This window comes from Anopheles moucheti, chromosome 3, assembly GCF_943734755.1.
Source record: "Anopheles moucheti chromosome 3, idAnoMoucSN_F20_07, whole genome shotgun sequence".
NCBI lineage: Eukaryota > Metazoa > Arthropoda > Insecta > Diptera > Culicidae > Anopheles > Anopheles moucheti.
In genome coordinates, this window is record NC_069141.1 from 37,700,757 (window position 1) to 37,728,697 (window position 27,941).

Here is a 27,941-nt window from a genome sequence, read left to right on the forward strand (position 1 = left end):
ATCGGCCAAACGACGCCGTTTTGTCGAGGAAAAGGCCATTTTTCTCTCTGGCTTTCCATTTACGCGCGTTTGAATGAAGGTTCCGTCATCAGAAAAAACGCCCTTTTTGCTACGGAATGTTAGGGAGTTGCGTTTTAGGTGCTTAATTTTTATTATTTCGAAAAGTGAATGTGCAAAACATACGTTCGGTAAACGTGCCAGACCAAAACCTTTTGAAGTCGGAAGCATTCGAAGGTGCGTGCGGAATTGAAAATTACCGTATCGTCCATACGGTTCAAGTGTGCTCAGCTGAAATAGCAAGCGAAGTGTAAATTGATGTGGGTTACTAGATGTAAAAGGTGTATGAAATTGTTCGGCATTGCTTTCTGCATGTGTAGCGCGAAGTGACAGCAGCGTAAACAAAAACGAATCACAAAATATCCACTTCCTGGAGCCAGAAATCATTTCGGTGGATTCAAAATTCTAACCCAAAACGCGTAGTACGGCAACATGTCTCCCGCATTCCTCGCGGTCATCGCCGTCATACTCTGCATTCTGTTCCGGATACTGAACGTCAGCAGCACGCCACAGATCCCCAGCATCGTCTGCAAAGATGGCCAGTTTATGGAGTGCTTCAACAAGATTGCCCCGATGCTACGGGAACCGTAAGTTTTATTGTTTTGCTTTTCTCGAGTCGAGCAGTGCACTGTTGCCTCTCCCATTCATCATTCTGCAAACTCCGTTTCAGTCATTATAGCGGCCGTGCCAGTCTTTCCACGCCTTTTTGTTTTGATTTCGCATTTGCACTTGTTCCTCTCCGCCGTCGCCTATTTTCGCGACGGAGAAGCCAAGCTTTCCCTCATCAATGGAAGCGTCTAGATGGAAAAATGCGTTCATATGGAACTGTTAGCGGAAAGAGCAACAAAGCATGAACCCTTGCCAACGGCTGTCCAACTCACCCTGCCACGATTCAATCCACCCACCGGGGATGGTCGAGCAATTCAAAATCAAAGCAACCGTTGGAGCGAGGTCGTCTTGGGACACATGGAACGGAAGCGATCCACAAAACCGGCCGTCCATCTCCGATTGCTTGGATGTAGGGACCGTTTTTCGGGTGGCGTCGTATGCTACCGAAAGAAGAAGCAACTACGTATCGGGATGGTTTGGCCCGCTGCCGCCTCTGTGGAGAAAGTTCCTAAACGTCGCAATAGCGGCATGGAAGAAGCAGTAGGCGAATACAATCGTACCATGTTTTGTTGGGTGGCCGATCGGTTGCTTTGCTTGTTTTCCCGTATGTTTGATCGGTACAGGAAATTGGACCATGTTTGGGAGTGTACCAAATTATCATGCAATCCATGAGGTGGTACGTGGTAAATTATGTGGCAAATTATCTTAAAAAGTGATTGGAGCAAAAAGAGCGTTTTTGGACGTTCAATGGAAGGGGAAGGATGACAAGGACATGTGCTTGATTTTGGGATAAAAATGAGAAACCCTTGAAAAGACTACTAGGAAAAAGGGAAAACAGTTCATAACTGTTATAATCAAGAAGCTACGACTGGACATCACTAACAAAGTGGTTTAAAATCTCGTCTAGACTGTATGTGTTTAAAAGAATCACATAATTACGGATATCTGGCTGTTATCCAAGACTCACAAGTATTAAACAATGAAAAGACATCAGCGGTATAGGGAAAATACTTCGCAAATGTTGAAATCGTTCTACTGGGATAAAGGAACACATTATTAATAATTTTGTTTTTTTTTGTAATTAAGTTTTTTCCTTATCTGGCTGTTCTCAAAAGTAATTTTATTTATCTATTTAAAATTCTTTTCTGTTTTGAATTGCTGGCTGTCTACATCAATAGACCAAACCGTATATATTTTTACCACGCAGCCGGATAGTCAATCCTTAGCGATGGGGGTTTGGTCCGGATGAGAAGACCGGCGCAGAGCTACCAAAACACTACCGGACCGCGCCCAAATTCAACATTCAATAAGTAAAAAATTATACCTCCTCTTCATTTTTTCAATATTCCTTACTGAAGTGGTTAGATACTTCCGATGTGTATTCATTTTCGCACACCATTTTAAAGTACTCCAATTTACGGCTCGCTATAAAAGACACACTAACAGGCAGCCCTTGGAACGTTCTGGTTGCATTGCAATCGCCCTTGTTCCATGACTGTGTTTGTTTGCACAGTACGGACAGCACGAAAACAGAACCGGTCGTTCGGTGCAGCGTTTTGCCGGCATTTTTTTGCCATGTTTCCTTTCTAGGTCAGTTCCATTCATGGCCTAGCGGCGTTGAGAGAGACGACATTGCAATAGCATATGGCAGCGTAGCTTCAGATTAATCATATTGCATGAGCACCTCGCGGTTGTTTTTGGTCGAAACGGATGCCCCACCATTTAATACATTATGCGTGTTTGCTTATCCTTCCTGTTTGTGAATAATCATTTTTCACATTAGTATATTTATAGATTGTTTCCTTGTGCCATAACTATCACCATGCCACATGCATCATATATGTCCCTGTCGTACGACATTTGTCACCACTGATAACGAAGGGTGAAACTTGTTCTAGAAAATGGCGTCCTCTTATCACAGTTTGAGTAACACATTTGCCGTGGAATTCGGATTTAAGGTACGCAGAGCTGTCATTCGTTCAAAGTCCAGTCGCTAAAACACTTGAGCTTGTGCACCGGCGATGATATCATGCGTCGCGCCTCGCTCGTGCGACCGAAATCGGTGAACAAAGTACAGTGGACTTAGCAACCACCGCAGACCGCAAAGGAAACAGATCCGGTTAGTACCCCAATAGGGTCCATAGCTGAAATCAGCTGCCCACACCATTGAATCATATGCGGCAGACACGCGGCACGCGAAAGGCATGGAAGAGCGCATGGCATCGCACCTAAGCACCGGTCGGTTTGTTTGTTTTCATTCACAAAAATATGCCCCCTATCGCGTGGTGGGAGGCAAAACAGCTGGCATGGCCAAACCTCAAACGATCAAATATTCGCTATTTCGATGAATATTAATTACACGCTTGATTCGTGTTTGGCTAAGAGCAATGCGGGTGGTGGTGCACATTGCTTTAAGGCCAGTTTTGTTTTACTTTTGATCTTCGTGTGCTCGAACCGATGCTGTTTGAAGCGTTAATTTTTCAATTGAATACAAGCCATTCAATGGCATGCATTCAAACAATTTGTTTCTGTATTTTAAAGGCATTTAAAATCATAGTTAATAAAATAAATTTTGCTTAAACATAACAATTGTATGGTTAATTAATGTTTTAAGGATACTAACAGCTTAAGGCAACTCTGCTAGGCTTCACTAGCAGATGCTATTATGCTACAGCCACCTAGAATAGACGAAACCCGAAAGGAAATCCGTTGGCTCAAGAATAATAAGGCACCGACGGAATAGTAGCCGAACTGATTAAATATGGAGGTACGGCATTAGAGAACAAAATTCATCAAATTATTACTGAGGTATTGGATAATGAATCGATGGCTTGTGATTGAAATATTGGTATCATCTACCCCTTTTAAAAGAAGGGGGTATTCTAAAGTGTAGCAATCACATGGGTATTACGGTGTTGAATGCCGCCTACAAGATATTCTCCCTTATACTACAAGATCGTCTTGTCGCATTCGTTAAAAAGGTAGTTTTAAATTATCAGAAGGGATTCCGCAACGGAAAATCAACCCCTGATCAGATCTTCACTATGAGGCAAATCTTGGCGAAGATGGCGGAGCAGCAACTACACTCCTTCCATCTCTCCATTGACTTCAAGGCTATATACGACAGCATAGCCAGGGTAAAACTTTACGACGCAATGAGCTCTTTTGGAATCCCGGTCAAACTTACCAGACTAGTACGAATGACAATGACCAACGTCACATGCCAGGTAATGGTGGGTGGAAAACTCTCTGGGCTCTTTGCTATCAAGGATCTGCGCCAAGGAGATGGGCTGGCTTGTCTACTCTTCAACCTACTGCATTCGCGATTCAGAGGTGGAAACTTCGGGGACCATCTTCTATAAGTCAATCCAGATCCTGGAATACGCTGATGATACAGATATGATTGGTTTAAAGCTCTCCTACGTAGCAGATGCTTACCAAAGGATTAAGCTGGCGGCAGTAAAACTCGGGTTTGAGATTAACGAAGCAAAAACCATGTTAGTGGTGGCACCATCAGCAGCCCTGCTATCAAATTCTAACTAACCCAGAGGTGATGTACAAATAAATGGGAGCACTTTAAAAGTCGTCTAATACTTCATCTACTTTATGTCAAATGTCAGCACCGATAATAACATTGATACTGAGATATGCGTTAGTGTGATGGCTGCCAACCGGTCATTCTACTATCAGAGAAAACTCCTCTAAAAACACCTGTCGCGATGAACAAAGCTGGGACTATAGAACTTATATAGTTCCAGTACTCACATACGCCTCTGAGACATGGACTTTGTCCAAAACTGACGAATCCCTCTTAGCCGCGTTCGAGAGGAAGATGCTCAGAAGGAATTCTAAAGGATTTGTTTTCAAGGATTGTTATTGTATATACTTATACAAATTTTTCGACCGAGACTAGCTCTTTGAATTGCTCGATTAACTCACTAACGTACTCACTATCTTTATAATGAATCACTCATACGGATTCACAAAACGCTAGTCAGAAGTTCCTGAATATTTGTTTATGTTCCACTACTACCCCCTATTTAAAAAGATTAGTTGTTCTAATAACACAATTTCCTAATTTGAAACCGCCCTGGAACAAAAAATTGGGTTTTGTTTATTTTTAAATTTTTCCACAACAATTTGCTAACAAAATGTACTCGAAAAGGATTCGAATTTTCAAGCGGATTTTGTGCGCTTGTTCCACTCACTGGCAAAAGCTTCACGCCCGTCAGATCATATGGCATTTATTTAGCACTTTCTCAACACAATTGGATTATTTTACTACGGAATGCAATTCGCTGCACTCCCATCCTACGAGTGGTTCATTGTTTCATACTCCGTTCGATGGAGGCAAAGAGCAAAAGTTGTTCTTGCTCATATTGGTTCGCAATGCAATCTCTGCCGGTTTAGTTAGGGATAGGAATTAGGTTGAAAGGATTTTCGGTAAATGGAAAACAGTTTGGGATAGTTTTGAACGTGGGGATTGGGGGAAAACAACTTCAAAAGAGAAGGTGATTCGATTTTGACTTTCCAACTGTTGTTAACCAGTAATCGAAAGTTGGTGAACAGACTTTCGGGTCTGCTTTGTGGCAGACAGGAGAACAAGAACTTTTCGATCAACATTTATTGAAACACTGAACACTGGTTCAAAAGAAAGCAAATGTTGCTTACAAAATTTAAAATTTAATTTGATTACTCATCTCTGTAGTCTGTTCATGCTTACAGTATTCAATCATCTCCAGTCTACCGCTTTCGTTACATCATTTTAATTATCAATTAGCAATTCATATTATTCATTCGTAAACAATATTTTTGGGTTGGTTTATTTTGTTTTTTCACCAGCAACATCCATTACCATGCTTTTGGCGTCTCAATCCAACAGCAATAAGAAAGATTTCCTGTGGGTTTCGACTAACCATTTCATTGGTATTTTGTGTTTTTCTCCAACATTCCATGTAAATATGTTTTATGCATGAGTTGTTTATCGCGTCGCGTCTATTTGCCCACCGAGCGTGTCTTCGATGCGATATGACATAAGATCGATATTGTGAAGGTTCCGTCGTTGTTGTCCGCACTATCACAAAGAATGCTTGGTGCTTTATTTGTCACCACCTTCCTCGCACAGCCACAGGGGTTGTCGTTATTTTCCAACGGTTATACCACTGCCACAAAATTGTGAGTTACGGAAAAAACAATCCATTCCATGGAGGATCGATTGAAGTTACCGATTGGCACCAATTTTTTTTTCCTAATTTCCGGTTTACGACGTGTTTTGCTCCTCTTGAAATCTGCTTGCTGTCTATGATTCATCAATTTCTCACGCGAACCATCCAACCATTCAGCGGGTTTTGACGTGGATACCCGCCCCGATAAGAACATTATGTCATTCCGCATGACTAAAACGATTGTCCGGTCGGATCAGCTTCCGATAGCCCACATACGCACGGTTCCGATACGCAATACATCCGCGCGGCTGTTCGGATGCGCATTCGTTGCTGTGCTGACACCCGTGTGGCAATATTTATTTTTCACCTTTCGGCCAAAGTAAACCATTTCCACCGAACGCTACGGAATCGTGTGTCTGAGTTCTCCGTTGTCTTCTGTCTCGCATTGGCATTGGCATATTTTTAGCCGCACCAATGTGCCAATGCTGTCTGGTGTGCCAACACCGTTCCAGGGTGTTCTATGATTTTCGCTCACTCGTTCAATTCTCGCCCAAAGTGTTCGTTCATTATGTGCGTTATCAGTGTTCTTGTGCGGTGTTTATGCGTGTACGCGGGGGGCTACAGTTGGGTTGGTGTACACAAACAAAAACACCACCATTTGTAGTGCGCCTCAGTACACAGTGAAGTACTGCGCGCAAAACCCACCAAATCGAACACGCCGAATGAGGGAAGTCGGACAGCTACTAACCACTCGAGGAAGGAAGTAGATGATTCGAGAAGGATTAGTGTAGTGAATGGTCGAACGAGAGGGAGGGAGAGAGAGAGAGGAAAACCAAGTAGCTAAAAGCAAAACAAAATATAAAAATGTACGGGAAATAATAATCATCACTCACCAGCACCCGCACTAATGATAATGAACGTTCGCTTATCGTACCGAATGCCGCGTACGACGATAATTTATTGCACTGAGCTAAATAGCGGCAACGCAATTCCACGTAGCGAATAGTTTTGGGTAGATTATTTCACTCCGACCGGGTTGGCAGTTTTGCTAGCTGGTGAGACTGAAAATTTTTACTTTTCCTCATTTTGCACTCGTTCGGGGGGTTTTTTTCTCGCTTGCGTAACTTGATAATACAAAGCTCTAGCTTGTGTCTTTCTTAACCGTGAAAACGACCGGATAATCGAGCGCAAAGTAAGTTTTTCTTCACAAAACGGATGAAGTTTTCCGCTCGATGACACTATAAATGATCCCCCCGTCAGCGGACTTGTTGCGTTTGGTCAGCAACAAGCAGCAGCTATCGTTTTTCATAGCGGCATTTTCTTTTTTGTTTGGTTAAATCTTGGGGGGTTCTAGTGATGATTTCATTTAAGACAATGTAAAATTTAAAATATATCACGGTTAGTTGTTAGAAGCAATCCATTGAAGAGTTTTGAAGGGTTTTTAATAAATATTAGGCAAAATAATTGAATATGCTGGTTATAGTAAGTTGGATTTTTATTCATATTTTAGCAACCGCTTCAAAATTCTTTATTTTTTAGCTTTAATTGACGTGTTGTTTTGTTTAATTTTTCATATTAATATTCCAAGTATCCTTCTTTTCTATGCTAGATGATTAAATATAAGCTGTCTAGATGATTAAATACCATTCACTTAAAGGGTGCATTATTACTTTAAAGAGACCTTTTTCACCAGCATGGTAGCATGGCGTCGTTGTTAGCAAAGACTGATTAAAAATGTAGATCATCCGGCCTGTCTGACACGCTGTCTCGACGGGGAAAGTCACGACGAAAGACTATTAGGTTTGTGCAAAGCTTACATCAATCTAATTAAGGGAACCTTGTCACAGCAGGATAATTTAAAATTCGCCTTTAAACACTTTCTCGCTCCCTTGACGACAGTAAACGCCAGTTTTGGGGAGAGTTCTTCGTTCACCTAGTTTGGCATGCAAACACCTACACATCATCCTCCGGCATCATCCATCGCACAGAGGCACCCGGCCGAATGCTTGACGCCACCACCATTGAATCGGTCGTTGAGGACGTTTAAAGCCGGAACGTTTGGAATGGCAGTACATTGCCGGCTGTTTAAACGACATAAAACCCTGCACCGTCACATGTTCACCGTGTGTCACACAAAGCCCCGACTGAGGGGTTTTGTATTTCAATTAAGTAATGAACGAAGGCATGGGTTCGTTCTTAACTGAGTCATGATGGTAGCGAAGGTGGTGATGTGTTGAACGTTGGTTTTCGTTGTTGTATGTTGCCACTGATGATAACTCAAATCGAGCTCCCAACGCTGTGTACCCCAACTTTGCATGAAGCATGAAAAACGGGTTTAATTAACCGAACTGCAGAATGAGCTTAGTGAAGTTGTGCAGTTGCTTACCGTGGTGTATTGCTTACGGAACAGTGTACACTATTATTGGGGATTTAAGTTGCTTTTATAGCTCAATTTCAGATTTGAAAGAGTAAGATTTCGATTATATCTTAGAGAGTAACCTTTAATAATGCTATATGCGTCTCTCATTGCGCCAGTCGGATGGTAAAGTCGGTAGCGGAGTTACTGAACACCAAGTCCGGACTGGGTTCGAACCTCGACTTAGATCTTGATAGATCACCATTTATCCGAAATTTTTGGTAAAACCCAATGGTATTATTAAAATTGAAATACAAGTTACGTTTAATGTGTGTCTTTTATAAACCTCAAATATCTTATCGTTATCAAGAAATCGAAAGCAAACGAAAAATCGAACCATTGGTGAGCTAATAGACAAAATGAATTTATGACTTATCGGCTGCTTTAAACCAAAACCTGACCGAAAGGCAGGCAAAGTAATGTAATAACCGTTCGCTCACTGAAAATTTAATATCTCACAGCTCATTTAACATCGACAGCTTTCGTTCGTCGGGGGTTTTGATGGATGTCCTTTCTTTCCCATCCATGATTGTTCCCTTCTTGCGCCCTTTCGCTGGATGAAATCAAACTTTCAAGTGGGTTGATTCGAGGACAAAGAATCCATGTGACTAAGCCTCCAACGGCGATTATTTGTCGCGTGGCCACCGGCATTCTATGGGGCGGGAGGACAAAACGCTTTTAACTCCATTGTAAAGTACGGCAATGATAGGGAAGGACAATAATAGTAATAATAATGGTGGCCCCCTCCCTTGCTGCTTTGGCGCTTCGGTCGCGGTGGTTCGGGTTCCGGTTCCACAATGTCGTGGCTCCTGGGCGGAATCGACGTCACGCCTGGTCACGGGTAGAAAGCGAAACGGATCGCGCTGAGGCAGCAATAAATGTGCCCGGCTAAAAAGAGACACTCAAGTGTTCAATAAATTGAGATGCATAGGGTGAAGAAAAAAAAAAAACACCGGGCCACCGGGTCTCTTCGCCATTTTGAACCAAGCAAAACAGAAAAAAAACAAATGATTGGACGAACAAATGACCAATTTATAGTTGCGCACAGTGAAGCGAAATGGAAATTCTTTCACTTTTCATCGGATGAATGAAAACTGGAAGGGGAAAAAAAAACATCTTCCCATTCAAGCGCGAAGTAACAAGCGGCAGTTTTCGTCCGCTGAATCCATGCTGTGGGGTGTGCAGCTACAATTGTAACTTTTCCTTTTGCGAGAAGTAAAGTGGTAAAATGAATGATTGAATCATGACAAAATACAAATAAAGGATGGAGAAAATAACGCCATCGTCGTGGGAAAATTGTACATTGAAGGAAGTGAAATGACTATCGTGCAATTTTTTTTTTTTTTATTTTATTTATTTAATTTATATTATGACGGCAATGCCGTATTTTCTCGTGCAATTTAGCTGGGTTTTTTTTTGCAATATTTAGCTTATTTTAATTGATTCATTTTTTCCAAATATGTTTATCCTTCAATAACCGTAATTAGTTTTTTCTTTAGTGCTTATTCGTTTATTTGATCGTTTTTTTCACCCTTCGTAGCGTTACTCATCCGCGAAACGAAACGTATCTCTAACGAGATTCGGTTGATTGGCTGCAAATGACCGATGTCATCAACCATCGTTCTATTCGCAGTTATGGGTTTTTTCCTCTTGAGTTTAATTTTCCATTTAGTCTACCCACTGCCACTTCTTTTTTAGACCCACGAGCACTAGAAACTGTCAATGCTCCAAAAGGAAAATGATAAGATAATTTTATTCCAAATCTTTATCTGTACATCCAGGGCACATAACGAGGATGAACTTTGTCTTCCGGCGTTGCTTTAAGTGTTTAATTACTTCAATAATACAGTAACCGGCTTGGCCGCAGCTGGTCAGCGCGAACGGCAAACGGCAAGTCAGATGGTAAAGCTTTTCCATTGCTACATAGTTGAAGTAACGCGATTTTATTGTCCAAGTTTTTCCATTTTCCGCACCGGCTATGTTTAAAGGTTATCGTTATTTCTTCCCGTCCACGTCTGTTCAAGAACGTGTCGACGAAGCATACTTTATCAACTGCGTTGTTGCGGAGGAAAAGGTGCTTCGGTAATGCAAATAGGAAGGAAAACGAGAACTTTCTTTAACACTCGACTGGCTGATGTAAATCAGTTTGCATGGGGGAAATTTAATTGACCTTTCAATTACTACGTGTCATCATTGATTTTTTGTTTGCATTCCTTTTCTACGATATTGCTCTTTCTGTTATGCTTAATGTGTAAAGCTTTATTAAACATAATATCCACTTGTATTAATGTGAAAAAAATTTAGTATAAATTTATGTATTTTCATTATTTAATACATTTTATCGTCCATCGGCTAAATGATTGTAACTTTATTTCAATTATGTTCGCCACTTTTGCGCACACACTACCTCTTTTCGTGACAAACTCGACTTCGATTCGACTTGTAGAGCACGTGGAAAGCCTCGGGAGTGCTGAATCATTTTCAATTTGCTCTAATTGAGTCGAGTGTATGAATAGCAACGTCACACGAGCAGAAACGTTTCCATACACTTATATGTCGGTGTGGTGTTTGAACAAAAAATGCGTGGAATATTTTTGCGTTTTTTTTCTGATCCTTACTTGTCATTATTTTCTACCGTTTATGCATTATTTTGAAGCTCGATTTTCAATCATGAATGTTGTTGTTGAACTTATTATCCGTATTATTAGGTATTTATTTTGTTCCGGGAGAACTAAAGAGGGTGAAAATTTTGGCACACAAAGCACAATGATTTCTTGCGAACGAATCCTTTGGAAAGCAATTCGTATTTTCCCTCTTCCATTCGGGCTACCAAAAAGGTCAGCATAAAGTTGTACTTTGCTAGCGAATTGCAAGAAACCCGCGCGCTATCCTTCTTCGCATCTCACAAACACAAAGGGTGTGTTTTCTCGCTCGAAAAAGCGAACCTTGAGAATATCGCGCACAATAATCGTTGGGGAAAAGGGTAAAGGACGAAGCAAGAAAAAATTGGAGCGGAATATGTTACTCATTTTCTGTTTCCTCCTTCAGCCGAGCAAGAAGTCCCTGAAACGTGAACGGACAAGGACAGTACGGAGTCGAGCGGTGGCTTGTTTTTGTAACCCCCCGACCCTCTAAGTGCACTCGAGACGGAGACGACGGACAAGTTTTTCACGTCCGGTGGGAAAAACGTATCATTTCATCTGCCACCGGCAAATACGTTAGCTGCACTTTATCCACCTGAGGTTGTGGATGCATTGGTGCAAAAGGATTCGGTATCGCAGACAGTGCCGGATGTCACGCGGGAAATGCTGGGTGAGGCAGAAGTGTTGGTGGCTGGTTGGTTTTGTTCACGTGCGCAACCGATTATGATACGTATGAAGAAGAAGTTCGTTATTTTATGTTTTTGAGAAGATTTCCAACTTGGACATGAGCGCTTTTAGTTTGTAAGCAGGAGTAGGAATGAAAATACTACAGGGAGAACACAAATTGAAGGAACACACCAGTTCCTTGGAGAAGGAATCCTTGCACAACTTTCCAATTCGGTGAGCATTGGAAAGGGAAAAATCATCATCAAACCTGAGCGTGTTGCCCGTCTGTGGGATTTGAAAGGAATTACATTACAATGAAGTTTTCCACCATAAATGAACCACAGTTGGAGATCATTAAGAAATAACGCACACCCTTTCTCTTGTGCTCATTTGACGCGAATCTCCAGCGCAGTTTACCAACTGCCTTGTTACCACGTATCATAACAAGTTTAAAGCTTTCAGTTGTTAATTTTTAGTGAGCAAACAAATGCACCCGAAACCAGGAATGCAGTCTTGCTTGCATTTGCTTTATCAGTTATTTGGAACAATTTCTCGTGTTTTCCCCAAAAAACCACGGTGTGATGCTCTAGAAAGGGCGAATTTAGGACACTTCCGGAGTTTATGATTTTATTATAGCATCTCGCGGCACAAATGCACCGAAGTGCATCGTGCAATGGCAGTGGCATACGGTTGAAAAGAGAGAAATGCAACGTGCATGATGGTGGATGCGACAAACGCAGCAAACATTTTTGGAATTCATCCAAACATAGCCCACAATTTAGAAGCCTTTCATCTTTTGTAGAGGGGCGTTTGTTCGTATGTTCGTAAATTCGTGGAAAACTCCCAACGATAAATGCTCACATGCTGTTTATTATTGTGGTGGTGTTTTCCACTTGACCACTGGAAGGTGGAAGGTGAATCAAACGGAGAGCAACGCCGTAAGTGTTTTTAGCGGGAAAAATAAAATGATGCGTATGGGTCGGCTATGCGACCTACATGTTTGTTGAAACAAAACTGTTCCAATTCATAATGCAATAAAAAAAACCGGAATGTTCATTTTTCTTCGTTCGTGTCAACGTCAGCAAACGTCAACGGAAACACATCAAAGCGGTCACTATTTTCCAAGAGTTTTTGTGTCAACGAACTCTATTAATTTATTTAACCATGGAATGTTGTTTGTGGTAGTATTGCTCTTTCAACGAGCAAAATCTCACCTTACGGGCATTTGGGTTCCGGTAACTCGTATTTTCCGGTAAGTCGAAATAATGTAGCAGCTTTCGTCTAATATGGACTAGTTAGGAGCTGTTTAGAAGACTGCGGACAATTAATAAACTTCTGGCATCATCTAATAGTTTAAGGTTGTGAATTGAAAAATTGAATAACATAACATAAATTACATAGCACACGGAAAACTCGTTCTAAGAACAATAAAAAAAATCATAGAGTAACTGAAATCGAGGAAAAAGTTACTGCCACTTATCTTCTCTTTCAACATATCTTCTATCAACCTTTCTGGTGATATTGCAAGCATGGAATGATGTGTTTGTCCATATGTTAGCAAACAATATCCTGAGTAAATAATAAGTGTTATAAATATATTTGAATGTATCATTTTTATCTTTAAAATGAGTCTGTTCTTAGGACGGCCTTTCCATTTTTTATGCAAAAAATAAAATCATATCGAGTTACAGAACGCCGTCTAGCAGCTAGGTCAGTTCTGGTATTCAATATAATAAAATTTATGTAATATGCCATTAGAAAAAAATCCATTGTTACATTGAAAAAAATAGGTATAGATTTGTTATCAAGAAAATTAAGTAGTTCTTGCCGAAAACATAAAAAAGCGTTTTGAGGACATTTTGACAATAAGTAAAATTTTACGTTACTGAGGCTCATAGTAATCTTAATGACAATTAAATCGGTAGGCTGCTTTCATTGAAGGACGTATTCGAAGCTAACATACAAAGAAACAGAAGAACAATTTTTTATAATATTTCCACTACACCGGAACGGAAAATTGGTTCTTGCCTATTCTAATCATGGTAATAGCATCAATATAAGCCTTTCTGTGGAATCTCCTAATAAAATCAATCTAAATACTAACAAACCTCGATTGCTGAATTGGCATACGTTCAAACAAGCGGCACGAAAGCAAACACAGCGGCACAGATGGCAAAATAAAGTGATCAAGAGTATCCTTGAAGAAAACTTTGATCGAACTTTACCCTGAGCGCAAATCGATTACTAAGCCCCCCTCTCATCGGTCTTTTTAATGTTATTGGTCATTAGCTCGTGAGACTTCCGTTTGCTTATCGTCAGCAACATCATCATTATCATTAACCATCCTAATCGGCGCGGGAGTGACTTAATGTGTCTTTAGTACGGATAATGTATCTTTTCAGCAGCAAATGCGACAATGTGGTTCGCTTTTTGCTGCTTCATTTTTGTGTTTCATTATTCTTCCATCAATTAAACTTGCTGCGACCCGCGGAACGCTTCACGGGTGGGAAACTTCTAAATCCGGTTAAGCGATCACGCTATCAAAAGGCGTGATTTTACTTGTTTCGTCGCTCTCGCATTTGCGTCGCATCATTCAGCATGCGAGATAGCGATAAGTGAGCTTTCGTGTGCCGAAATTTAATTGGAAATAACCGGATTTTCTGCCCAGTTCCGTTCGGCCCGTGCCCGTGTTGTTCTGTGTCTTTCGCTACGCTCGAATGCGATTAACTCGGTAAAGGTGATAAAGTGTAATGGGCATTAAATCACAAAGCTTCTTATCATGCTGTCTAGCTAAGAGCAGACAGGACTTTTTGATTACACTTCTTAGGAAGTTGTTTTATTGAGAGCATTTGTATTTAATTTTCCTTTTGATTTATTCAAGTTTTTTGTTTATTTCTTTCATATTTTTTGTTTATGATCAACTTGAAATTACCTACAGGCAATAATTCAAATAAGAAGAAGGCTTATTGATCAGGATGTCATTTGAGGATGTAATCAGAAATACGATCAAATAACTTTCTTTTAACATTACCGCTTTAAATTAAACATGAAATACTGGGAGGTTTCCATTAAGATCTTATTGTTGTTTTGAAGAAATAAAACAGTGTCGTAAGCAGTGAACGGTATTACGAACCATCGCCAGTACCTTTTTCTTTAATTTAAAACAGAGAATTATCTTCTTTGTTTTTGTGTTTATCTCCTGCTTTATCCACGTGTTACATAAATGCGCTAATCTCTTTCCAGATGATGCAAGCGAGATACAATAAAACATCCATTTCCGCTAGCATTCATTCATGGCGTATCATTTGCACTAGTGTTCATGTGATATGCTTCTGTTTTGTGGCGCTTGCATGCCCAGCAGTGAACGTATTTTCCATGCCCATTTGTTCCCTCCAGTCAACTGCGCATCAACACGTTGCATTACGATGCACCTGTGCAATGCATTACGGGGGTAGGGATTACACTTGCACAACGGTTTGTGCGCTTTTCTTTCGATTCAGTCCATCCGTTCGTTCGGTTGGGGGGGTCTCGCGTAGGAAAAACATTGTTACTGCTCGCGTTGCTTGCGCTATTCAGTTTTCGTTTGCAATGTCGATTGTATTTTAACTTCGCTAAGCTCCATTCGTTCTCCTTTTTCTTTCGCTGCGTTAGTGTTTGTAACCTTTCGTTCGTTTTCTTTTTCATGTGCCGTTTTCTCTCATTTTCATTTGAGCTTTGCATTATTGTTTTTTTTTCTGGTTTTGTTTTATGTTGTTGTCCCGTTGCTAGCGGTATGTTTTATGCCTTGCTTCCTCTATCTGCTTTCTTTTCGCGCATATTGTGTAATGAGCAAAAAAATCGCAATAGGGTTTGTTTATGTTTTACTTTGATGATGTTTTGACACGGTCGGTCATTCAACCGATGGAGTTAGTTAATCCACATCATCTATGAAATGAATATAATCATATTTTTTACAAATGGTCATTCGTCCACAAGTGTGTTAATATATAATCGCTAATTAATACCGCTGAAAACTGAAACATTAGCATTAAATAATGCCTTGATAAAATATTTTACCTTTTTCATAATACAGATTCACTTATCCCAAGTACTGCTAGCCTTCGTAAAACCAAAAATATTTGGATTTTGAGATATTTGTTTGCAAAATAATGAATCATTAAAGACAAATGTAATTTTAAAGAAATTACGATTTTTAGGAAATGTTTACGTATGTATAAAATTCCAATATCATTGAATTTGTGCAGGAGAATTAATTTAATGATATATTTACTCATAAGAGATTCAGAGTCATTCGTTTGGTTGAAAGATTCATTCCGATTCGTCATTCTAAATCGCCAAAGGATTTCAATCGTACAGGGTTGCCTTGGCTTGTATCATTGTAGTAATGAGATCTGTATAATTAAACGCCATTTAGATTCTTAGCCGTAGGACACATTCGTCCTTTGTCATTGAATTGCTTTAATTAGTCTCTGTGGCAAAGTAAAACATATTCAGTTGTCCAATGTCAGCATCATACAACCGTTCAATTGCTGAACGTTTTCCATGACGTGAAGGTTGGTTTTGAAGGAAATTTTGCCTGCTTTCGGTCAGCTAGCTGCCTTAATCCATGTCAGTGGTATGTAATGAACCGGCGTTTGAACCTTTACCTAAGCATCCCCTGCATAATCCAGTGTCAGGAGCTTTCGAACGAAATCGCAATAAACTATACACGATACGCGTCCCAACGTATGAATAGAGTCCCACAATCTGGAATCCACATTCTATGACTGGTATAGAAAAGGATCCCCTTCCCCACCGACCCTTTGTGGTTGTCCTCCCTCATGCTTGGCTAGTCTAATGGATTCTGTAGGCCGGTGACACTAAACATACCATAAATTGTGGTATTCACATGGATAACGTCCCGCGTGCTTCTTGATACGGGCGACTAAACCATCTCCATAAATCATACATTTTATGTCTTGGCTCTACAGAATTAAACACCTACCAAACATTGCTGTATCCATTGTACGTCCAACAAGTAAAGTTTTCCGATTTTATCGCACAAACTGATTGGTTGCGAAAAATCACCTTCCGGTCACCAGCGGTCACCAAACGGAAATTGGAGTGGTTTTCCCGGCGATTTAGCTCGGTGCCGTTTTATGTAACCATGCCACAACGATCCCTTTTTAGGAGATGGTTTATAAAGCTTATGACATCCATCCGTCGCAGGGTGTTTCCATGTCGACTTTTGCACCATGACCGCGAGAGAACGTAAAAGCTGTGGCAGAGTTCATCACCATCACGGTACCGTATATTGTGTAGGAAACAAAACATTTCGGGGAATTTTCAACTCCTAGGACTGTTATGTTCCCATTTCTAGTGTTTAGCTGCCTGTCAATTTCCTCAATGTTTGTCGCGATTTATGTTTTCGTGTGAATATTGATTATGTTTTTTCTTATGTTTCATCTACCTATTTTGGTGGTACGGAGTAGGAGTCTTTCTCTCTCCCACAACGTTGTTCTATCAACCGGAACTGCGAACCATATTCGTAGAACGTGCAAAGGATGGCAGTAAATTGAACCGGCGTTTCGTCGAAATTTCGATCGACCGAGAAGATAAATAAAAATTCAAAGGATTTGAATTGTACGTAATTATTAATGGCTCTAGTATATGTATATATTTTCTCCTGTTATGGTGGAACGACCGAAATACCGGGTTCCAACATTGTAGCAACAGTTTCAGTGAATCAATAGGCTTCGTTCTTCGTCCTAAATGTTGACAATCAAAGATCATGACGAAAATGAAGCTTGACACATTCATTCGAAACCTTCATTAAACTTTCGCAAGAATCCTATCCATCAACTTCCTCGTGGTAAAATGGTTGTTAATCTTAAAAGATTATATTGAACTGAATTTAATTATGAACACATTACACCGAAAAGGATTTGCTGGCATAATAGCTTTGTGATATGGTTTATACAGCAGCGTTGTAGGAATAATTGCCCAAGCATGAAATATTAAATTAAATATCATATCAAAAGCTATTGAAGCAAATCAAAATCAGCCAAAGGCTTTTGAGCTTATGAGAAGAAGATTAAAAGTCTCTAAATTGAAAAATTCACTACTGTTTTAGATTTCGTAACAATTAATAGTTAAATTAATAATTAAACAACACAATATTTACCCTCTTATATTCTTTGTTACAAAGTATCAATGCGTTTAATGCAAGGATATTCGATGCATTCGAGCAAGTACGTCCGCCAACATACTTTTCATAATTTCCACTTTCATTATCATTAAGACGCGAGGGTTGTTGCTGCTGTTTAGCATAATTATTACTACATCCTTAACGGCATGCACCATTCATTATAATGAGGTAAATAAAAGCTAATTTCATTAATTAATTTACCCCCGAAAGCTGTGACACATTTTTGTTTATGCTGGACCAGGTTTTGTGGAAGAATCTTCGGGAAAAACAATACGTCTGGTTAAATAAATGTTAGCCAATTAGGGAGGCATAATATCACGCGGCTAATTTTATTATTTCGTTTCAATTCAGCGACATCGGTAACATCGTCCTTTGAGAGAAGTGGCATAAAATTCCAGGATATTTGCGTGAGCGTGACTAAACCTTTGCGTCCATTTTATGTGATCATTTGAGGATGTGGTAGTTTCCAATGCCTTTGGATATTATTTGCGGTATTGTTGGTTGTTTGGACATTTTTAATTAATTCTAAACAAAGGTCACACGGTTTTCTAAACACTCACGCTTGGTACAGGGAAGTTAAGCAATAGAAGTTCGCGTGACGAGATTCAGTGTCGACTTCGAACTGGAATAAAAATGACTAAAAACCCCAGCCGGTTAAGCAAATCCAAAATCCTTGGGGTTTAGTGCGGATTTGTCCGATGATTCGAAAAAACGGATCAAGATAACCAACCAAGCTACATGTTTGAAGGTCATCCAAAATCCCTTACATCATCCAAACCCGGTGGTGGTGCCTTCCGTGAAGTCGTCCAGTCTGTGTACGGTTCTTCGCCGCAGGACACTGAATAATGATGTCCAAGCTTGTTCCCAATTTTGAGCCATGTCTCGCCGAAAGTCATCTGATGTTTCGGATGTACAAAAATGCTTCATCTCGTTTACAAACTGGAGCTTTCTAAACTTAACGAACCCGATCCCTTGGCACGGTCGTTGTGGTATAAAGCGCAACATGATCTGGGACGCAATTAAATTTTACGGCCAAGTGATATTTTCTCCCAGTTATGCTTCGCTTTCTGTATTGTGCGACAAACGTGAGATGGTTTCTTCGCACAACAAACTAACCGTTAACTTAATCGCTTTTCCCAGACGGGGAAAATGAAGCAGTTTAAAATGAAAACGTGGTAGTTAAAGCGTAGAAAAACTGTATATTCTACACGTGTAAGAATATGTAAATTAGATAGCTGTGTGTTAAGACTTTAATAATTTAATTCTTCATGAAATACATAATACTTAATTTTCATGTATTCTTTTAAATTATTTAAAATAGAGTTTTTCCCCATTCAAAATTTAAACAACACTAATGGCACATTATCAGATAAAAAACACTTCACCGTGTAATGGAATGTATGTTATTTTATATTTATTAAATCACGTTCAGCAATGTACACGGCTCCGCAGGTCGAGTAGAACGTGTTAATGGAACACGAATCGTTTTATCTTTCGTCCTTGCGTCCTTTCAACTTCACACATGCGACTTCACACATCACACCGAATGTCATCGTCGATTGATTTTGGAATCGAAAACGAACACGTTTCGGATTTTCTTCCCCTGACTGCGGGTCTCGGTCTCGGTCCTTTTGAAAGATGATCCTTTTCCGGGCGATGTGGGACCGGGGTGGGGGGTGATGGTTTGCAAGATAAATCATTCCACACTCCACACGTGTGCGCTCGTAATTTATTCGCTGTCAGTGCGCCAGGCAACAAATTCCGATCAATTTATTATGTATGTCTCGTGTGGGGAAAAAAAAAGTTAGACAGGAACAACACTTTTCGGTGCCTCATAATGCATGCGCTCAATCTTGTCTCCGTTAGCGTTTTTTATTACGAAAGCACAACTCGTGAAACACTGAGCAATCAAAATACGGTGCGAAGGTGTAAATCGAAATTTGTTTGAATTGTATTAACTCTTAGAAAAAAGGTATCATGTCTGTTGGTTCTAAAGCATTGATGAAAGCAATTTACAGTTCATTTCGATAAAAGCATTGTGGACAGAGTGATTTCGACTTTTAGCTGTACACATGGTTAATATTACCGCAATGCTACAGCTCGCCTTTATGCATGCGAAATCTGTGTCGACCATTTGTAGCTCGTAATAAATTACATATGTTGCATCCTGGGAGCAGATGGCGTAAAAAGAATCTGTGATCGCGCGGGTAGCGATAAATTGTTCCGCAAACAACCCTGACCTACATCCTGCACTTAACAACCACGAATGTACGAATTGATTGCACTTTTTTAGCAGAATTTGTTTATGTTTATTTTATTGCGTGTAAATTATTTTCAAAATATTTAAAATTACACTTAAAGTGAAACACTTTCGCTGTGTGACTTTTATGTCCGATGCAATGTCAGTGCTTCAATTAGTGCCCTTTCGTGCTAATATGACACTAGATACCGCCCACAGTAGCATCAGACATCAGACCTCATAACAGAGACTTTTCCAAATGGTGACCAGATCACACGCCACTGGGAAACCATTGGCGCCAAACAACCTGGATGATAAACATGCTTCCGCTACCAATGAAACGCAACACAATCACGCTTCACACGATAGCGGCCTGCTAAATTGCTAACCAGGGGGAAAATTATAACCTGCCCTGCCCGGTGAATCGATTGCAAGCAGCTGTGTGCGGAAAACTTTAGATCTCCGTTGGGTGTTGTCCTGTCCGCCATGCCCCGGAGGGCGGCGGCCGCATCATCTAGAGCTTGTTGTTCCGCAGCGACAACTTTCAAGTTCATTCGTGGTGCGGAGATTTGGTAAAAGTTTCCAGGAAAATGGCCATCATGGCAAATCGCATATCCATCGGGGAATGGGGTAATTTTGGACAAACCCCGTAGTAAAGGAAACTTGTTCGAAACAGTTTGGGAAGATTGGATTAGATTTTTGTGAAAAGGATGGCTTTACTTAACGAGTGATTTGAATGCGAATAGGTCCACAACTGGCTTTGGGCGTGTTGGCACACATAGCTTTTATCCTACACGCATTAGGTTGGGAACAAAAAAGATCTCGTGATCTCGTTATCTTGTAAAGTATCGATTATACAGTTTCAGATTTGTATAAAGCACAATCAGTAAGGACAACAGTACAAAGTTACGAAAAGGATAGTTTACAATTGAATTGGAAAATGCAGGTCGATAAAGTTACGAATGATGTTTATGGTCCAGAAACTTTAAGGTTTTAACTGCTATTTAGATCTTCTTGATTCTTTTTAAATATTACTTGATAGTAAAGGGAACCGTCGACAGTAAACCAAACATCAAAATGCCGATAAAAGTGCAGAAGTTATCAAAGTTGACTAAAATGTTTGTAATCGTATTATCGCTCAAACACCTAAAGTTGGCTCATAAAATAGTTTGAAACTACTTGCCGAAATTGGAATATTGATTTCAGAAAGAAGCTTGATTTTTGCATGTACGACCCCATTTACGGCAAAGAAGTGTGAACTAAATCGATTTTTTCTTGTATGCATGTGAACTGAATATGAGAAATGAATCACATGCGTCAATATTGTGAAACGATTGCGAAAACGATCGTGAATAAAGCTTAAATGATTCTCACAATGATCCTTAACAGTGATTTTGGTGGGAATTGAAATAAATCACGTATTATGAGTGCACTTCTATGCGACCGATCTTATTATCAATAATTACCCTCTTTTAAAGCTTAAAGCTTTAAAGCATTTACTCTATGAGTTGGGAAATATCACTCACCAAATTGTCCGTAATTGGCCACCAATAGAATGCCCACTTTTTTATCCAAAAATACAATTTAGGATCAAGAGTTCTATGGAAAAGGTGAATCAAGAAGCAAATTTTTTAAATGTCGATGAAATATTGTTAAAAATTATGCATATTTCACCCAATTCCTTCGATCCTAAAAATGGTAAGGGCTTGAAGAGCCATAAACATACTGAACTAATGCTATTCCAATCTAATGTTAATAAGAAAGGGGGTTTTAATTATTATTTATTATCGTCTAATAGTGTGCCACTAAGCGTTACAAGATTCATTCAAAAATTCAAAAATAAGGAAATAGAGCAGTCCTTGCTGGGGGTTAGACGGTTGTGGGGACGGTAAGAAGGATTGGTAAGTGGAACCCAATAACCGAGTACGAAAGTTAAAGTCAAACAGTTGATGATCCCTGTTGAATTGGGAACATGCCCTTAAACAGGGCATCATTCTGGCCGAAACCCGGACGATGGGAAGGGATACAGTTGGTAGGTCTGTCACGAAGTCGACGAGAAGGAACAAACAGCAGAGGTATTGAAGAAGGAAGATAATGAGGAACGTCGTGGTCAGCGGAAAGGATACGGTTATAAAGTTTGCATTTTCGTAGAAATGCTATATTTTTTATTGCATTTTCTCTCGTGATTTTGGGTTGCAGGAATATTGTGCAAATCAGTTCACCGAAAAACAACGAGGTACAACCCAGAACGATGGAGATTTAACCTCTAGCGGTACGGGCATCTTTTTAAGGGTCTAACACGTTTTTTTTGCAATGTTTAACAAATCAATGCTCGAAATTATTCCAAAAAATTCAAACCAATTGATATTAGATTCTCGTTGAGTGTTACACAATGTACTAGTAAATAAAGAGGACTTTTATATCACATTTACATAATTTTATTTTACACTGAAAATTATCGACTAATTTTAAACCCGAAACTCGCTATTCAGGTGGAAGCCGTGCAACATCAACCATCCGATTAATTCACATTGATTTAAATTAATTAAAATCTTACTAGTAGTTGAGTTCTAGATTTTAGTATATTCTTTCAAAATTTATCCAAATTCTTAAATTCAAATGGGTTTTTTACGAAACGCCAGTTGACACCGCAAATTCACCTTATCGTTACAAAGACCGAATAATATATTTACAATAGTTTATTTGAAAGTACTTTTTACGTTCTTTTGAATATTTTTACTGTTTTTTAAACACTTTCAATACCATTATTGAAGTAGTTATTCTTTTAAATATCTCATCAATATGTCTTTTTTGCTTTCTCGTCTGTATCTCCCTTTTAATCATTTATCCCTTAAAACGGAATATCTTAGCTGATACCTAACCTTTACCATTGGATGGTAGGTTTCTGTGTTAGATTTGGACAAATATTGATTGCAATCAAACAAGACACTTTACCACGATACATAACCTCCTTTCCTTCCACAATTGAGCACTTCGGTCCATTGTGCTCGAAACAAGATGGTTTGCGAAAGCGTGCACTCGGAAGAAATGCATCCATCTGGTCCGGAAGAATTCATGGTGCGATCCGGTACATTGCCAAGGAAATGTATACCCGACCTTGGCTGGAAAGTTACCACCAACGCCACCGACACGTATGCACGTGCCGCAGGTGTACCGGTGATTGGATGGTGGTTAATCCAATCCTTTCGGTCGCTGGTAACAAGCTGCGTGCCACCAACCACAGGTATACGCATTTCGAAGAAGGTGCCGCGTTGTCACTGATTTATACGCTTGCACGTCTCGTGGCAGATTTCAACCGATAGCAGAAAGAGGATATATTGTTGTGCTTTCTCTGTGCTTTTCGCGTGTGCCGTACCTACCGATGTAGACCACCACCAATCAAAGTGCAAAACAGGAAGCTGAAACATTTTCCCGCGCACGGGTTACGCGAGAATCCTTGGAGTCGAGCATAACCTTTGACCTTCCTTCGAATAGAAGAAATGCCAAGATGAAGTTTCTTATCACGGTATTGTGGGCGGTTGTTGTACCGTGTGCTTTGTGGGCCACCTTTTAACCTCTGTTTGATTGCCACCTGTTATAGTTTTTTTTATTACTGCGTTTTCTTAGTCTGACTGTTGGAAAATTGCTGCCCCCAACAAAAGCCGGGCGCGCGCGTGTTGACCACCCTTATCGATTCGTTCCCATCGTCGTTACCCATCATACCACACCACACGGCTCGTAAACATGAGAAACGTAAATTTCATATTGGAAGGATACTAATGTTACTGCTTGCTCGCTTTGCCTTTCATCCCTACAGATACATTCCGACCCGTCTGTGGGGTTTTAGCGGACACATCCAGACAATAATTCACAGTATCGTTGGGCGCGTCAAATGTCCGTGGCCTCTAGGCGAACGGGTCTACCTTGCGCTGACGGACGGTTCCACGCTAACGTACGATCTGTACCAGCCGCTAATTACAACCGTCGAAGGTAGGTGAGCCGGGTTGCAAAAGAGCAAGCATCAAAGTTCAAATGGCACACTCCAATGTCTGCCAATGATGGGTAGCTTTACGCGTGACACGCATGTTACCGTTCTTATTGATGTGATGTCATATGTTTGTTCCATTTTACATCCCCCAACAGACGATATAACCGTTGCCATTTGCCCAGGAATCGGCAACTCGTCCGAATCGGTGTACATCCGCACGTTCGTGCACTACGCCCAGTGCCACGGGTACCGGTGTGCGGTGCTGAATCATATCGGTGTCCTCGACAGTGTGCAGGTGACATCGAGCCGAATATTCACGTACGGTAAGCGCATCGCTCATCCCACTCTCCAGCCTTCTCTGCTCCATGCTCTTACATGTTTTTTGCAAATTGCAGGCCACACGGACGACTACTCGGCAATGATAAATAGCTTGTTAAAGAAGTATCCTACGACAAATATCGTGTCCGTTGGTTTCTCGCTCGGCGGTAACCTCATCTCGAAGTATCTCGGCGAGGCCAGGCGACCGGCCAACATCATCGGTGGCGTTTCGATCTGCCAGGGTTACAATGCGGTGGTGTAAGTACATACACCGAGAGCTTTGGTGCTTTTTGGTGGTGGTGGTTTAGTGGAATCATAGTTCTTTGTTTTGCCCGCTCCTAGTGCCACCCAATGGTTGCTGAAGTGGCAAAACTTCCACCGGTTCTACCTGTACGTGCTGACCGAGAACGTGAAGAGCATCATCATGAAGCACCGGCACGTACTGCTGTCGGATGACATCAAGCAGCGGTATCAGCTGAACGAGCGCGACATTGCAGCTGCAGCCACGCTACCGGAGCTGGACGAAGCGTACACGCGCCGAGTGCATCAGTTCCCGACGGTAAAGGACATGTACAGCTGGAGCTCATCGCTGAACTATCTCGCCAACATCAAACGACCGATGGTGTTTGTCAATGCAAGGGATGACCCGCTGGTGCCGGATAATCTACTCGAACCGGTGAAACAATTTGCCTGTGAGTGGCGCGCAACCAGCTCGCCTTACGTGTTCCAAACGTAAGCTAGTTTTATTTGACGCTGAAAATAACTCTCTCCCGTTCTTTTTCTTCAAATCCACACCTACACAGCAACCCACAACCAATCGCTTTATATCGAGCTTGCAAACGGTGGCCATCTCGGGTTCTACGAGGGCGGCCTGGTATATCCGAATCCGGTCACCTGGCTGGACCGAGCGCTGGTGTCACTGATCGGTGGCATCGTGATGTCACACAACGATTTGCTGGTGGCGAAACGGACCGCTTCCTCGTCGGTGGTCATTTAAGATTCGCTGCTACCATTCTCTTCGATCGGCGGTGCACCGCTACCCGCGTCCGAGCTGGGCCAGCTGCTCAGCTATGGTCGGGCACGATGGGGGCTGCTGTTTGCCGCCCTGCCATCAACGCCATCGGTGCGCGGTGTCATTATGGCCGTGCTGAAGCTGTTCCTGTCGTTACTGTGCTCGAAGCCAAAGGTTGAATTTCCAACCGAAACACCGACATACACCCCGACTGGAGGAGGTGGAGGCCCGCCGTGCGAGGTTAAATGATATGAACCTTAATCATTAACACACAACACCGTAAGCACTGCTTCTCACACCTCGCTCTCGGTATTATCAACGACGGCACGAAAGACGACATCTGAGAAGAAAGGTGCAACCAGAGCATGTGTAGGAACAGCACGTGCGCCATACAAAATGCATTTCAGCTACTCGAAGGGATTGGTCGTACGGAAGTTGAACGATGAAGCGATGGGATATATTCGCTTCGAAAACGGGAAGGAGCACAAATTATACTAAATACATCCCCCACCATCATATCCCAGCTGCTGATGCTGGCTGGCACGAGGAGAGTGTACTGTTGACGCATCAAGCCAGTTCACAAGCGACGGGAGTAAAGCATTAAGTGAGCATTACTATTTAAGAATGAAAAATAAGAGCAGGCAAAGCTTGCTGTAAGATAGCAGGAACAGAAAGCAAAGCATGTGCACGTGGATGCATAGCAAATGTGCTGTTTTCGAATATATACACTATACACCCATATTTCCTTCAACTTCATTAGGAGTAAGCAGTACTGTAAGTCAACATCTTCAACTCGTAGCTATACTGTTTGTGTGCGTCCCATGTGCTAACTCGCGTATTTTCATTATATTTGTTATCATCTGCGCTCCTCTTTTTCATTTTTGCTCCTGTATCTGCCGATACAATTAGCTAATTGTCCTCGGTATAGGACAGCACCATGCTCATTGTTAAACGCTGCATAATTAGTTTGGCGCTCATCTTTACTATCGCCGGTATCAATATGAGCGTGTATAACATCACAACCATTTTAACGCTTAGGACAAAGGAAGGGATACATTCACACCGTTGCACGATGTATGTAATTGTATTTAATCGATGTATGTACCGTACCGGTAATTCTTCCTCCGCGGTAAGGAGCGTCGTATTTTTTTATTCAAGAAGAACGACCAGGCCGTAGAACTAAAGGTAACTTAATCTAGTATACAATTCACATTCGTTTGAAGACATTTCCTTTTCCAAACAGTGAATCTCGGGTGTACTCCGGCCGTGCGCGTCGTATTTTATGAGTGTGGGAAAGTAGTCGCAAAATGTGATGAAAATGTAATGGCACAATTTCACGAACCGTTTTTTCGGAATGCCGGAAATAGTAGCATCATCGTGTATCTATGTGTGTATTTGTTTATTGCACAGTGCGGAAGGGCTTACACATGTGTACTGGCAGGCGCGCCATTTTTACTAGGAGGATAGCGCGTAAAATATTGTATATTGTGATAAATGTTATTGAAAAATTGCTGTTGCAGGCTGGGCAAGATACAGTGGGAGGAACTAAAAACAGTTGAGAGGAGATACAAAACAGTAACACAATATCAAGAGGCGAGGGAGAAACAGGTTAATTTTTGTATGCTGAAACAAACTTGTGGAGTTGTGCACGTTGCGTAGCGGTGTTTGTAAGCTACTACTGTTGTTTGTTAACCGTAGATACCGTCGTATCGTGCTGCTCTAGTGGTTTCGCTCGCACTGTATACAACCCGTACAAAGTGTAGGGTAGTGGCAAGTAGTAGTACGTGATGAAGATAGTGGCAGTATCGAAGGTGTGCTTTCATTGGAAGTCGGTATGGTTTCATCACCACACGTAATGAAAATTGTCCAGTGTGCGAGGTTTCCATGTTGATAAAATAACGCATCATGAATGATGATCGTAGAAGGCGATGAAATGTTCAACAACTGACTGACTCCAGCGAATTTCGTTGGAGGCTGTACCCCTTTCGAATACAAGGGATTTCATCCTTAGACTAGAAAATGCCCCGATTCTAGTTTTCAATGTACTGCTCAAATATTCGGAAGAAACTCGAAATAAAACGTGTGTAATTGACTATAGAATTGCGATAAGCGATGAATGAAACACACTGAAACTATACAACAATATCGGAATTTGTTTCGCCTGAATTTACCAACATTCCACAAACTAATCACCCATCCCTCCCTATTCAAGGTCAAACCAAAACCTCGATAATGTTCAGGAGAATAAAAAAAGTGTGTCGCAACGATTTACCATGCACCCTATTTGTGCCCCGAATTTCGTCTTGAAATTCCTTTTGAAGAGCCCGTTTTATTATAAACTCTCGTGTGAGTTTTTTTCGAAGCTTTTCCTTACTTATTAGAAGTGTCCTGCGTGTGGTAGAGCAAATGTGCGTTGAGGAAATAAAAACAGAGGTTTGTGTTTTTAAGTGCGACGAAAAAACACGTTAAAATGTTTGTTACTTGATAAAATTACAAGATGAAACTGTAACAGAGAAGCTTTATCTTGTGGCTGGCGTCGGCGAGATGTTGGAAATTTAGTGCGATCACCTTCCCTCGGCTGGGTTCCACGGTCTGTGTGAAAGGGTGAAAAATGGAACTGCTCTTACTGAATAAAATAATGA

General features: G+C 41.0%; 1 protein-coding gene across 1 annotated transcript; it reads left to right on the forward strand.

The window, feature by feature from the left end:
- The first annotated feature begins 94 nt into the window (after positions 1–94).
- LOC128300574 (abhydrolase domain-containing protein 2) lies at positions 95–27,941 on the forward strand. Its single transcript, XM_053036688.1, has 6 exons — positions 95–644; positions 23,799–23,971; positions 24,125–24,292; positions 24,365–24,545; positions 24,630–24,979; positions 25,091–27,941. Exons 1-6 carry the CDS (start codon positions 490–492, stop codon positions 25,282–25,284), a joined length of 1,221 nt encoding a protein of 406 aa, XP_052892648.1. The 5' UTR covers positions 95–489; the 3' UTR covers positions 25,285–27,941.

Coding starts and splice junctions, on each gene's coding strand:
- LOC128300574 (XM_053036688.1), top strand. CDS start 490: ATGTCTCCCGCATTCCTCGCGGTCATCGCCGTCATACTCTGCATTCTG. Junction 23,972..24,124: donor GCTAATTACAACCGTCGAAG/GTAGGTGAGCCG, acceptor ATCCCCCAACAG/ACGATATAACCGTTGCCATT. Junction 24,546..24,629: donor CAGGGTTACAATGCGGTGGT/GTAAGTACATAC, acceptor GCCCGCTCCTAG/TGCCACCCAATGGTTGCTGA.